Genomic DNA, 14481 nt, shown 5'->3' with positions numbered 1-14481 from the left:
CCGTTGCCTAGGCGACAGGTTCTCTCCCCTTCATTAGATGAAGAGGAGACCTCACATCGATTGTTTATTCCCCTCTTTTTATTCCGCTTCAAAACAAAAAATGAGCGGAATTCTACGAAATGTCTTCTTTATTCTGAAATCCATTGAAATTTCCGACATTTTTCAGCGATTTTCAGTTTTTCTGAAAATCGAAAACTATGATTTTGTTGAGATGGACACTTGTGTCAAGTCAGGTATCCAAAAAAACTTTAATTTTTTTCTTTTTTTCAAAAAAAAAGACATTTCAGATCTACCAAAAGGCCTAAATTTTCCAGTTTTACTGGGGGAAAAATGGTTCGAAAAACCGGAATTCGAGGTGGAAATCCGGACAAATGGAAAGATTTTCGCGGGAATTTTCGATATTGAGGAGACGGAGAAAGAAGTGAGAAAGTGCGCTCCGTTGAGAGTGCGATAGGGCGCGTTTGCACTGAAATCCATTATGAGATCCAAGCGCGCTCTATTGAACTCGAAAATGACTAGTTCGGTGGAGCGCATTTACTGACTTTTCTCGAAAGAATGCAAATGCGCTCTATTGGACATCAGATTGAGTTCAATAGAGCGCTTTTTCGTAGGTATGATGCAAACACGCTCTACTGGACTAATTGCGCACTTACTTTGGAAAAATGTGGGCTACAGTAACCAGGATCCTGGATCCAAAAATTTAGGATCCAGCTACAGTAACCCGATCCAAGGAAATTTTGATTTCTTGCTACAGTAAGATAGGTTACTGTATCTGAGGTGTCTTGCCACAATCCAAATGCTTCTACAGTAACCCGGGCCCCATGATCCAAGATCCAAGAATTTAGGATCTAGCTACAGTAACCCGATCCTAGGAAAATTTTGCAACGGCGCCCCACCGCACTTATAAAAATTTTCCAGAAAAATTTCTCGATATCCGGCGTGACTACGGTATACAACGTCCGCGACGCCTCGGATCATCTATCCATCGAATTGGCGGTTTTGGTGGAGGAACCAAAAATCGATAATCGACAAGAAATTGAAAAGATAATGGTGACGAGAGAGACGCAGACGACGAAAGAGAGAAGAAAGAGTGTGAAGAATGGAGAGACGCAGGTTGGTTTGCATGGATTCAAGAATTTTGGATCCAGCTACAGTAACCTGATCCTAGGAAAATTTTGAACTCTTGCTACAGTAAGATGGGTTACTGTATCTGAGGTGTCGTGCCAGTACTCAGAAGCTACTACAGTAACCCAGGCCCCGGGATCCAGGATCCAAGATCCAAAAATTGGGGATCCAGCTACAGTAACCCGATCCTAGGAAAATTCTAGTTTTGGTTCCTGTTCATAGTAAGATGGGTTACTGTATGTCTAATCACTATCCAGAAGCTAGTACAGTAACCCGGACCCCCGGGATCCTGGATCCAAGATCCAAAAATTTAGGATCCAGCTACAGTAACCCGATCCTAGAAAAAAAATATATTTTTTGGATTTTACAAGTTTATTCAATTTTTCAAAAATTTTTAAATTGTGATCTACATCTCAAAATCGATATTCATTATACACGTCGTCCCGCATCTGTTTTTCACTGAACCGCCCGTTCCGCACCACATTTCTCGCCGCATTCCACACGTACTTCAACGAATTCCTGTCCGTGTACCAACGGGTACCGTACTCCAACTGTAAAGGGGGTACTGTAGTTTTGAGAAGGGCTACTGTACCTACCGTAACCTTGACCTCCGGTGTGCACGTGACCCAGAAGATGTGACCGAGAAGGTCGGCGGAGCAGTAGGGATCGTACGGTGGGTAGATGTACTTGTATTTTTGACCGTCGACTGAAAAAAATTGGGGGGAGAGTTCGGTGGGGCACATTTGCATTACGGGGGATGCATATGCGCTCCAATGCTAATTTTTGTTCTGTAGAGCGCACTTGCGTCACCTACAGTACCCCATTGACCATCACACATCAAAAAACTTCCGCTTCCCCATTCATTCTCTATTCCTATCGCAGATTCGCCATCTAAGATTCTCAGATTTTGATTCTAGTTTGTAGTTTGTAGTCTGGCGCCGCCCGTAAATCGGTTTAGTTTGTTTCGAATCCAATTTTTGATCTACGCCACGCCCACTCACTCGCCGTCCCGCCGACCCATCGATAGTCGGCGCCCGTCGTGTAATTTCGGCCTTCGTAGAGCAGAAAAATATCGATTGGCGTGGGAAAACCGGTCTTCGGGAGTACGGTCACTTCGTACGAGTCGTTGACCTGAAAAGTATTGGAGATACAGTAACCCGGATCCTGGATCCAAAAATTTAGGATCCAGCTACAGTAACCCGATCCTATTCTACAGCTACAGTAAGATGGGTTACTGTGTCTAAGGTGTCTAGTCACTATCCTGTCAAATCAGCCTACAGTAACCGAGATCCTGGATCCAGAATTTTAGATCCTGGATCCAAAAACTTTGGATCCAGCTACAGTAACCCGATCCTGGGAAAATTTTGAATTCTTGCTACAGTAGGATGGGCTACTGTATCTGAGGTGTCTAGCCACCATCCATACTCTACTACAGTAACCCAGGATCCTGGATCCAGGATCCAAGAATTTAGGATCCAGCTACAGTAACCCGATCCTAGGAATTTTTTTTCGATTTCTCACCATTCCCAACTGCCGTTTCACCCGAAATTTCGACTGTTTCGACCACAAAAATTCGAAGAATTCGGTATTCCAATTCTCGGAGAAAATAGCCAAATCCATATCGGTCGTATGCGGGATTACTGTACACTCTCTGAACCATCCGAGAAATGTCCCACCGTTTAGAAACGGGAAAATCCCGAATCGCAACATTTGATCTCTGAGTGCAGCCAGGTGGCGCACGGACTCCCTCGGCGGAATGGGCGGATCTTTTAGTATGTATTTTTGGAGGAAGGGAAACGTCTCGAGTCGTGGAGAGTCCCGTTTGATGGTCATGTTTCGGCAGGGAACGTAGTTGGCACGGTGCCAGAATTCCAGGAATATGGGAATTACGGTAGGGATGAGAAGGTTGCCGATTCGTTGGGTTGGGAAGTTTCTGGAAAGATTTTGGTGCTGGACATCCGGACACACAGGTGGACAAACAGACAGACAGACATCATCCAGAGATCTCTGTCTGTCTGTCTATCGGTGTGTCTGTGTATCCGAATGTCCACTAGAACATCCGGACACACAGCCGGACAGACCAACAGGCAGTCACAATCTAAGGGTTTTCAAGTGTTTTCAATGTCTCTCTGTCTGTCTGTGCGTCCTTATGTCCGGATGTCCAATTCTTCAAAAACAATGAAATTTGGACGTCTGGACACATAGACAGATCACAAATCCATAATGGAAAAACCTTTTTTCAATATTTTCAAGTCTGTCTGTCTGTCTGTTTGTCCGAACTCACTTTGGAATAATTTTCCTTCTCTCCGTTCGAAAATCCAAATAATCCTTTTCCGTATCGTTCACATAGAAGAACACCTCAAACTTCTTATCCCAACTATCAGATTTCCATTGGAATTCCACGTCGACACCTATCTGAAAAAAGTGCAGTAGCCCTACAGTACCTCCGCCCCCTACAGTACCTGAATAGCAGTTCTGACACCATCCATTTGATCGCACCGCCCATTTTCCACCTGTTTGAGAATGTGTCTATCGATGAGGAGGGTTGGGACGGGAGTTTGGCCTATGTCGAGAAGCCAGAGACGGCAGGTGTCGGAGATGCGCTGGAAAATGAAAATTTTTAAAAAAAAATAGAGTAAAACCCGTCGAGAACAAAAAAAACACAAAAAAGTTTTTTTGAAAATTTGGAAAATTTTGGTAAAATTGGTCAACATTGACAGGGTGTCACGGCCTCAATTTTGCTCCAAATTAAAAAATTCTTATATTATCGGATAGAGGAAGAACAGAGCTTTATTTTTGTAGTTGACAACTTTTTTGTTCGTTTTTACCCTAGAGAGTTACGGAGCGTTGAAAGTTTAAGATTTTCTGAAATTTTTTTTTTTTTGAAAATTTGGTAAAAATTGGTCCACTTTGAAGGGGTGTCACGGGCTAATTTTTTGGTTCAAATCAAACAATTTTTTGTATTATTGAATAAAGCAAAAAAAGTTTCATCATTGGAGTTGGCAACTGTTTAGTACATTTTTTCCCAGGAGAGTTACGGAGCGTCGAAAAAATTCAGTTTTTGAAACAAAAATTTCTGAGTTTTGTGAAAATTGGTCAACTTCAAAGGGGTGTCAGGGTCTCAGTTTTGCTCCAAATTAAGTTATTTGTACATTTTTAAACAGAACAAGAATAGAGCTTCATTTTTGTAGTTTGCAAATTTTTTGTACGTTCTTACCCTAGAGAGTTACAGTACGTTAAAAAAATTCAATTTTTGAAAAAAATTTTTTTCAATTTTTTGTCAGAAACTTTGAAATGGCGTAACGGTCTCAAGTTAAGTTATAATTTTTCAAATTTTTGTATGGTTGTATTGAGCATGTCTAGAGCTTCATTTTGGAAGTTTTTTTTTAAAAATTGAAGAACTTTTGACACCTGTTATACCCTCTTAAAATTAGGTAGGAATTATTTTTATTGGAAAATTTTTTCTATAAAAAAACCTTTTTTATCAAATTTGAAGCACCGACAAAAGGTTATAAATTTAGTGGTTTTTACCAAATTCGAAAAAAATTCAGAAAAATATCGTATTTCACGCCGAAAGAAGGCTACAAACTATCCTCCAGATAGCATCTGCAGCGGACTTTTGGAACTATCCTATTTTCTTCCTCAGAAAATAGATTTATGAACTTTTAATGATTTTTATCAAATCTTGTTGAGAAAGTGTTTCATTAGTAAACGTCCCGCCGATTTTGAACGTTTGATCTTGGATTTTTCCCGAAAAAAAACTCCAGAAATGGAAAGTTTTTGAAATTTTGATTTCCCTGAAAACACCAAAATTACCGTAACTTAGTCAGTTTCTGTCTAAATCAAATTTTAGTCAAAATTTTGAATTCAGCATGTCGAAACGCTTTGAATGAATATAATCATGCCTTAGATTGCTTCCAAAACGGGTCTTGCGAAAACTACAGTACCCCTTGAGTTTAAAGGCGCATACCGTAGTTTCCAAGAGAGACTCGTCGTTCATTTTATTTTATTTCTTTTAAAATTCACAAGTTTCTCATTAATTTCCACTGAAAACCACTAAAAATGTTGAAAAATGAGAAAGTTACAGATTTTCGAAAATTTTCGAAAATTCTCGAAAATTTTTTTTTTTTCCAATAAACTACCGTATCTGTATGTCTAGAGCACTGTTATTATTGAATTTTCGAATTCTACCAGTTTTTACCGTTTAGAAAAGTATAATTAAGCCGGTGACCACTAAAAACGGTTTTTGGACACCAACACCCATTTTCGTGGTGAGACCCAAAAATTTTAAAATTTTGAACCTAGTCATGAGTATACTCATTTCAAAGGTCTCGACGCGCTGAACTCAAAAATTTTACCAAAATTGAATTTGGTGCAGGTCTGAGTGAAATATGATAGTTTTAGTAAACAGTTCATTTTCGAAATTTTTCGAAAATCTGTAAGTTTTTTATTATTTCACATTTTTTGATGATTTTAAACTCAAAACAACCGGAATTTCTTTGACTAACCTAGAAAACAAATTGTGACTTACCATCTCCTTCTGAAATCCAACACCATCATAATCAAATAGTTGACGAGGGGTTTTGAAGGGCGGACGCTTTTCGGAAGAGATTTGAACCAAGAATAGTAGAAAAGTGAATAGTAAACAAAGGAAAATAATGACACATTTTCTTTTCATTCTGTAGGATGAGTAATTAGAAATTAATTTCTAATTAAAAAATTAATCAAAATTACCTCCAACCCATTTCCATTTAAATAATTAAATAAAAGAATAAATCGAGCTCAACTCAATACTAATTAAAAAGCAATAAGATAATTAATTAATTATTCAGAATATAGTGAAGCTTTGTAGTTCGATCCGTCCCTTCCTCCTTTTATATTTCATTTTGATCTACACACAGATTGATATCTTTTGGACGTTGTTCACAGGTGGGCTGGCTGGACGAGTACATAAAAACCGGAATTATTTTGTGGAAAATATTTGGGAAGCTTACTGGAAAAAATAAATACGGAAGAAAGAGAGAAATAAAAGGGGATTTTAGAATTTTAGCCATTTTTCATCGTAACTCGCTTCAAACTGAGTCTTATGAGCTGAAAAATATAGCAAAATGTAGATCTCAACGAGTTCTGAAAATATATTGTAAACTGTCAAAGTACCAAGGGCCGTGAAACCAAGAAACCCATGCACTGTATCATTTCTCATCGTTTGAATGTCTTATCGTTTAGTGTTCCGTTCAAATTTGGAAGAACAGGTTCATAAAATAGATGATGAGTTTGAAAAGCATGCTGAATGCTGCAACAGCTCTACAACTGACTAAAATTCTAGTAGGCTCTCTCACGGTATTGTTTGAATATACAAAGGTGAACGGATGACTTTTGTTACAGTACTGACCATGAAGAATGCGATACTGGCAGTGTTTAGTTGAAAATGGTCAACTTTGTGAATGTATCACAGCCTCTCTGATAGTCTCACAATATTGATTGTTTATGGACTATACAGATCACAAATAGATCTTCAATTTTGTAGTTGATGACTTTTTTGTTCGTGCACTCCCTAGAGAGTTATGGTCATTTTAAAACGACAGCAGCTCAAAAATCGCGCTATTTTGCACTGAAATTGGTATGAGGGAGAAATTACTCTGTCAATATGTAACTTGCTAGGGAGTGTCGGTACAAAAAAGTTATCAAGTTTAAAAATAAAGATCTACCTTTGAACTGTACAATTCATTAAAAATCTACTTGATGGCACTATCAGTATTACCATGACACACTCTTAATGTTGGCCATTTTCAACTAAAAACTGCTCTTGTCGCATTCTTTATGGCCAGTACTGTATAAAAGTGAACGGATGTCTTTTGTTACATGTCCCTTTTTCAGCTATTTGCAGCAAAGCTATCGGTTTCTTGCACAAAAAAAAACGAAAGTTAACACATATTTAACCATCAGGATTAAATCGATTTCGAAAAATGAACTGGACAAAGATTCAGAACTGTCTTATTACCGTACTTGCAAACAGGGTCAAAACGGGACGTAACTCGCTAAAAACAAAATCTGATAAGGTGAAAAATATACCAAAATGTAGTTCACAACGAGTTCTATGTCTCTGATTCAATATTTAGCCCATCCGTATGATTATTTATTAATGTACTACGGGATCATTTTCGCATTTTGTCTTTTTTTTTCTAGGACCTGCCAAAATCAATTTTATTGTTAATTATATTGTACAAAATAATTATCAACTTTTTCCTCAAATAGAGTTCTTAGAACTTGAAACTGCTTATTTCTATCCTCTTTTCCCGCTACTATGGCTTCTGCCCTTCCTTCAACAAATATCTATAGAGGGGGAAAACTACAGTAACCCCTCGCTATCTATATTTGTATGAAAGGATCAAAAGACCGTTTGAAACACAGATTCGTCGAATAGATAATTTTATTCTATTCTATCCGTCTTTTAAAAAAAAATCAAAAAAAGACTAGGTGAATTGATCTCATCTTAGGACAACTAGAAAAATGAAAACGTGTGAAGTTTGATGAATACAATCTTTTTAAGTTTTTCAAGTTTCCAGACCATTCCCTCGCCCCGCCCCTTGACTCCGCCCCCTCCTCCAACTACTACTACAACCGAAGCCGCCACCAACACCGATGAACCTCATATCTCTCTCGATGACCTTCAACCGATCCTGACGTCTTCAATAGCACGTCATCTGAATCTGAATCAACGAGAGCAACGTCCTTCCGGTGATGAAGAAGACGTCGTTGTGAAGCCTTCAGAAGACATCGTGGAGGATCCGACGCCGTCTACACTCGGATACAACGTGATTCCACGTGTCTCGAAGCTTCGGGAACTGGATAACTTGATAAAACGGAAGAATGAGATTTTGGAGAGGCTGGATGTCCGGATAGAGACGAATCGCAAGATTTTGAAAATTCAGGCGTCGAGAATACCATCGACGCCAGAAGTCGTCAGGGAATCAGAATCCGTGGAGAAAAAATCAAAACCCAAAGAAACCGAGATTTCTACTTCTGAATCCTCCTCCACAGAATCCTCCTCTACAGATTTTGAATCTGCAGAGGATTCTGAATCCACCACGTCATCATCATCGGAGCAGTCCTCTTCCTCTGCTAGCTCCACAACCACTGTAAAAGCGGCGCCGGCGCGCCAGCCTCCGATTCCAGCTGAAGAACCAAAAAGTGATGGGGAGAGGTAAGCTAATGACCTCCGACTTAATTACAATGTAATTACGACTTAATTGTTTTTGCAGCACCATCGAGGACCCGTTCTCTGCTCGACAGGAGGCTCAACAAGCTCAACAGGAAGACCCACCCACATCCCCGACTACAGTATACCTGGACAACTTGAGAAAGAAGATTTTGGATCAGTACCAACAGAAGTATAATTAGAGACTCTTGGGTCTTCATAAACTTATGACTGTGATATTTAATAATGAAAAACGAATATTCAATGAAGTTTCGTAAAAATTACTAAGCTACAAAATTTCCATCTACAAAATTTATATGAGTATATAGCCTAAATCTTGAGCTTCATTTTTGTAGTTGACAATTTTTTTGTGGGAAGTGTTCTTGAGAAGTTATGGCTTCTAGAAAACCGTGTTAGGCAATTTTTAGGGTAAAATGTCTTACGTGTTCTGCCGTCAACATGATAATTGGAGCTTTTTTGTAATTAACGATTATTTTGTGGAAACCGTACTCGCAAAAATGCCGTGCTTCTTTTCAGTCTGTCAGAAAAAAGTTAATTTCAAAAAAGCTGTCAACTTTATGTAAAACTGAAAATAATTCATAAGAACCAAGTCAATTCAAATTTATGCTCCAAAAAGAAAGAAAATGGGGAATTTTTCCAATCCAATACAATAGGAAACCAATAGATGCGCATCATAAGTCAAGAATCCCGGTCCACAATCCCAACCATCGATCTTGGAGAATCTGCTAGCCACGTGGTCTCTATCCTGTGCAACAACAAAATAAAAAGATCCAAAGAACCGCCCGATCGTATCCACTTTTTTCTGTTTGTAGTGATTTCTGACCACCGTCCATTTATTCACTTCAAAATGTTCGGTCGCTGTATCAATCATTAAATAATCTTTCACTGTGTACTCTAGCCATTCTTTGGTTGCCTGAGGATTTCTGGCTGAACGATACACCATTATGACGAATCCCTCACGAGCGGACACTATCGCTTGGTCTTCATAGTGTTTGTAATAAGCATATATGTGTTCATCGGGTAGCACGACTGCGTAGAATTGAAAACTGAAATGAAATATTAGAGCTGAGAAGATGCTTCAAGATGTCTAGTGACATCTACGTATTCCTGTGACTACTAACCAAATTAGTGGGGAGCTGACTAGAAAACGAGAAATCGTCATTCAATTTGGTAGTTCAGATCTGATTAGTCGGGTCAGGGACAATCCGCAACGAGGCGTTTCGCAGCCTCAATTTTCCCTTTTTCAGTGATTTTTTCAGGTAATTAATGGTTTGAGAAGTCAAACAAATTTATAATTTTTAGTGGTTTTCATAAAGAGGACCACAAGAAATGTTGTCCATAACACCAAAAAAAAAACTTTTTTGAAATAAGGTGAAAACTGAGATAGTGGAACGTCTCGGGGCGGGCCGACTGAAAAATTATCCTCCCCCTCATTATCCCTGGACGATTCATATTTAGACACTTCCGGTTCGGGCAGTTCTCACGCATTTTAAAACAAATTTTCAGATTACCTGTTCTAACGAAAACATGCATTGGAAATTTCCGTTCTTTACGAATAATTATGTTGGAACTACTCTACACTCATTCTCGAAATACCGAAACGTCTCAATTAATGACTTACTTGGTATAAATCGACTCGATACCCTTCCAAAGCACCTCAATAATATCTTCCTTCGTTCGGAGACTCCTATTTTCGTGGATATCGTTCACAAGTTTTTTGACACCGGCTGGCCAGAACGTTTCAGTGTTCTGAAAAACGTCAGAGTCTGTTTTATAAGAGTTTGTGAAATCTTAATTTTACTAAATCAACTTTGAAAACATCAAAATTGTCTGTTAGCTCTTCATCAAACTGAATGTTACGTAGACTTTCAAAATCAGCTACAGTACCCCAAAGGCGCAGTGGGATTGTGGCAAAAAACAATTGTCAGAATCCTGACAAGGGAACCCCAAGACCATGCAAATGCTTTTTTGGCTGAAACTTTCAGGATAGGTTTAGAATGGTCTGAAAAGACGTTCCTGAGATTTTTGAAATCCGCCCGACACTTTCAGCCGAGTTATGAGCTCTCAGAGTTTGGCTCAGATTTAACACAGGAAACCTCATTTTCTCACTCTGAGAAAGTTCCCAAAATATGCCTGTCCTCTAGCTGCCACGTTTTCATCTGGCCGGTTGGCCGAGGGGATGTGCGCTGGGATGGTAATCAAAGTGTTGGGAGTTCGTTTCCCCTTTTGGTTTTAATTTTTTTGTTTTTCTTGATAACACTTTTACCACCGTTTTCGACATTTTTTAGTCTTCTTTTCTTTGTTTTCTAGTTCAAAATATCACAAAAATTCATATTTCGAAGTTTCAAAAAATTTCATTTTTCGACCAAAAACTGAAATCTGGCTATCTGGACGCAAGATGAAGATTTGATGGAAAAATGAAATTTTTTGAAACTTCGAAATATGAATTTTTGTGATATTTTGAACTAGAAAACAAAGAAAAGAAGACAAAATATGTCGAAAACGGTGGTAAAAGTGTTATCAAGAAAAACAAAAAAATTAAAACCAAAAGGGGAAACGAACCCCCAACACTTTGATTACCACCCCAGCGCACATCCCCTCGGCCAACCGGCCAGATGAAAACGTGGCAGCTAGAGGACAGGCATATTTTGGGAACTTTCTCAGAGTGAGAAAATGAGGTTTCCTGTGTTAAATCTGAGCCAAACTCTGAGAGCTCATAACTCGGCTGAAAGCATAGTTGTCAAGGCCCGGGCCGGCCCGGCAAGGCCCGGCAAGGCCCGAAGGCCCGGGCCGGGCCGGGCCGGGCCGGTAGAAAATTTTCAAGGCCCGGCCCGGCCCGAAGGCCCGGCTTCAAAAAACGACCCTTTTTTTTCCAATTTTTTTTTCCAATTTTTTTCAATTTTTCATCGGAAATGTGACCATTTTTGACTATTTTTCAGAATTTCTTCTAATTCTGACTGATAGTCGAAAATGTGACTTTTTCGCAAAAAAATTCAAAAAAATTCAAAAAATTTGAAAAAATTTGAAAATTTGACTTTCGCGCCAATTTGCCCGGGCCTTCGGGCCGGGCCCTGATTTCGCCGACAAGGCCCGGCCCGGCCCGGCCCGGGCCGGGCCTTGACAACTATGGCTGAAAGTGTCGGGCGGATTTCAAAAATCTCAGGAACGTCTTTTCAGACCATTCTAAACCTATCCTGAAAGTTTCAGCCGAAAAAGCATTTGCATGGTCTTGGGGTTCCCTTGTGAGAATTCCACTCACCAAGTAATACTCGTCCCATTGCTTCGCCAACTCCACATAACGCGCAATCTTCTCAAGTATCTTATTGACTCCATGTTGTCCAATACTCGGGAGAAGACCAGCTGCATAAGTCTCCAGAAACAATGCCTCCGTCAGCACACTCTCCAGAATTCCCTTCCATTTCTCAAACGTCGCTTTACTTTGCAAATTATCCCCTTTCATCGCCCATTTCAACGGGTTTGTAGACTCCTGCTCGAGTTTTGCCAGCATTTCCTGATTTTTTACTCATGAATCATTGATCTAAGGTGCAAACTTACATAAACCAATTCCTGCGGTTTAGCCTTCGTGTAGATCTCCTCGAAAAGATTCACAGATTCTTTGGTTCTCTCTGACATGGTATCAGTCATATACATGAACAGTTTGGTCATCGAGATAGTGTATCTCTGAAATTTAAATTGAAGCTTTTGCCAAATGAATGTTTTCCCTTACATTCAAGAATTCCTGTTCCACAATAAAAGATTTCAAGTCATCAAACTGGGTGGTCATTTTCTGAGACAACGCGGTGAGTTGATTCTTCAGATCTCTCAATTCCTTAAGCACAGGATCATCTTCCTTCGGTTGGAGATATGAGATGATATCCAATACCACACCAGCAACTGTCCCAACTGGTCCGAGAAATGGTCCAAGCTTGTCACAAACGAATTTCCCTACTGTAACCAATCCTTTGACCACTTCACACACTTTTTTGATTGTTTCTACTTGTTCGGCTGGAAAATGGGGTTGAGTAGTCACAAATGAGATATAATTACTTACGTGTAATGTCAACTCCGACCAGCTTGTCACGCGACTCTGGAATAAAGAGGATAGCGGGATAGTTACAAACGTTAGTAATACAGTGCGTCCAATAATGTTAAGACACCCCCCTAAAATGAAGGTTCCGAGAAAATGGGATGTGATCTGAAAAACTGTGAATGCAGTTCGATTCAGAATCTTTGAAAACCCCTGCAGACAAATTTCTAGAGAAAAATACAATTCTGAGCACGTGACCTCAAAAAGACACATTTTTGGCCGTCCAAAAATGTTAAGACACCCTCGATTTTTTGATTTTTCACGCATATGACTAGTATTAAAGAGCTTTAAAGTATAATTGATTATTCAAAAACACAAAAAAAACAATGCACAATTCAATAACTGGTCTCTACTCCATTATTCTGAACAACTTCAGTCATCCTATTTTTCATGCTTCCAACGACACTTGTAGCTTTTAGTTGAAAATGGTCAACTTTGTGACTGTGACACGGCCTTCCTGATAGTCTCACAATATTGATTGTTAGTGGACTATACAGATCACAAATAGAGCTTCAGTTTTGTAGTTGACAACTTTTTTGTGTGGGCACGCCCAAAGAAGTTACAGCTAGTCAATGTAAACAACACAAAAAGTTGATCCTTTTAGCACTGAAAAAGGGCAACAATTGCGAGCAATTACTTTGACTGCCTGTAACTCTTTGAGATGTGCCCGTACAAAAAAGTTGTCAACTACAAAAATGAAGCTCTATTTGTGATCTGTATAGTCCACTAACAATCAATATTGTGAGACTATCAGGAAGGCCGTGTCACAGTCACAAAGTTGACCATTTTCAACTAAAAACTACAAGTGTCGTTGGAAGCATGAAAAATAGGATGACTGAAGTTGTTCAGAATAATGGAGTAGAAACCAGTTATTGAATTGCGCATTGTTCTTTTTTGTGTTTTTGAATAATCAATTATACTTTAAAGCTCTTTAATACTAGTGATATGCGTGAAAAATCAAAAAAATCGAGGGTGTCTTAACATTTTTGGACGGCCAAAAAGGGTTTTTTTGAGGTCACGTGCTCAGAATTGTATTTTTCTCTAGAAATTTGTCTGCAGGGGTTTTCAAAGATTCTGAATCGAACTGCATTCACAGTTTTTCAGATCACATCCCATTTTCTCGGAACCTTCATTTTAGGGGGGTGTCTAAACATTATTGGACGCACTGTAGAGAACAGAGCTGTTGAGGAGTATAAATTGAATTTCTATTATAAATTCACGACACTGCGCCGCCTTAAAGGCGCATCTAATTTGTTCGAAATGGTCTTGAAGCGAAAAACATTCTTTTCATTTATTTTTAGACCTGCAAAGCTCGAAAATACGGTATTTGATCTTTTTCAACTACGAGACCACTCCGCGAAATTTCTGATAAATTAGATGCGCCTTTAAAGCCATGCGGCGCAGTGTTGTGAATTTATAATAGCTCAGGTTCGAAAATTTAGCGAAAAAAAGGTGGGAAATTAGCAAGCAAGCAGTAACAAATTGATTGTTACATTAAAAAAAGGCTCGACAGTTCTACGTTATACGAAAATCGGAAACAACTCTACCATACACTACTTGCAGTTTTCAGTTAGCATCTCTACGTCGACGACGTGAACCGCGCCCCCTATTGTGCAAAAACTCACCTGAAAGTTCATCGGGTCTCAGCATCTCTTCCAGTTCCTCTGAAAATGTAACGCAATAATAGTTTCGGTCCTAAAATACTGTAGCAACTCACTCAATGTCCCCTGGCTTATGAAATCTCCTTCCTCCATCGCCAACTTTGTAATAGTACGAATAAATAAGCTCATATCTTCTTTCTTCTCAGAATTTTTAAGTAGATCTCCCATATTGTCCGAAAAATGCATAGGCGATGTAGGTGTAGTTTAGGTACAATATTTATACCAATGCATCTAGACCGCCCTGCCGAATAGAAACTAGTTTGTATGTACCCGAAATAAGCAATCTTATCTTTTTAGAAGTATCATGAGAGTTGTGAATCATCGGAAATGTTGAAATCTTTTTTCCCGATGAAGAATAAAGATAAATTGAGAATAAACATCAATACCAA

At 39.1% G+C, this 14481-nt stretch overlaps 3 protein-coding genes across 3 annotated transcripts; 1 reads left to right on the top strand and 2 right to left on the bottom strand.

Annotated features, from left to right (window-relative positions):
- Nucleotides 1–1538: 1538 nt before the first annotated feature.
- Nucleotides 1539–5125, bottom strand: GCK72_011635 (uncharacterized protein; the record flags this gene model as incomplete). The annotated part of the gene is made up of 7 exons (XM_053728583.1): nt 1539–1676; nt 1722–1831; nt 2127–2256; nt 2647–3058; nt 3410–3540; nt 3588–3728; nt 5096–5125. 7 exons carry the CDS (start codon nt 5123–5125, stop codon nt 1539–1541), a joined length of 1092 nt encoding a protein of 363 aa, XP_053588160.1.
- Nucleotides 5126–6335: 1210 nt separating this feature from the next.
- GCK72_011634 (uncharacterized protein) lies at nt 6336–8526 on the top strand (the record flags this gene model as incomplete). The annotated part of the gene is made up of 3 exons (XM_053728582.1): nt 6336–6377; nt 7692–8329; nt 8388–8526. The coding sequence occupies 3 exons, from the start codon at nt 6336–6338 to the stop codon at nt 8524–8526; spliced, it is 819 nt and encodes a 272-aa protein (XP_053588159.1).
- A 419-nt stretch (nt 8527–8945) lies between these two features.
- Nucleotides 8946–14260, bottom strand: GCK72_011633 (uncharacterized protein; the record flags this gene model as incomplete). Its single annotated transcript, XM_053728581.1, has 8 exons — nt 8946–9390; nt 9966–10093; nt 11604–11855; nt 11900–12025; nt 12072–12349; nt 12396–12431; nt 14057–14095; nt 14149–14260. The coding sequence occupies 8 exons, from the start codon at nt 14258–14260 to the stop codon at nt 8946–8948; spliced, it is 1416 nt and encodes a 471-aa protein (XP_053588158.1).
- Between the last annotated feature and the right edge of the window lie 221 nt (nt 14261–14481).

This window comes from Caenorhabditis remanei, chromosome III, assembly GCF_010183535.1.
Source record: "Caenorhabditis remanei strain PX506 chromosome III, whole genome shotgun sequence".
Lineage (NCBI taxonomy): Eukaryota > Metazoa > Nematoda > Chromadorea > Rhabditida > Rhabditidae > Caenorhabditis > Caenorhabditis remanei.
This window is presented reverse-complemented; position numbering and strand designations above follow the sequence as displayed.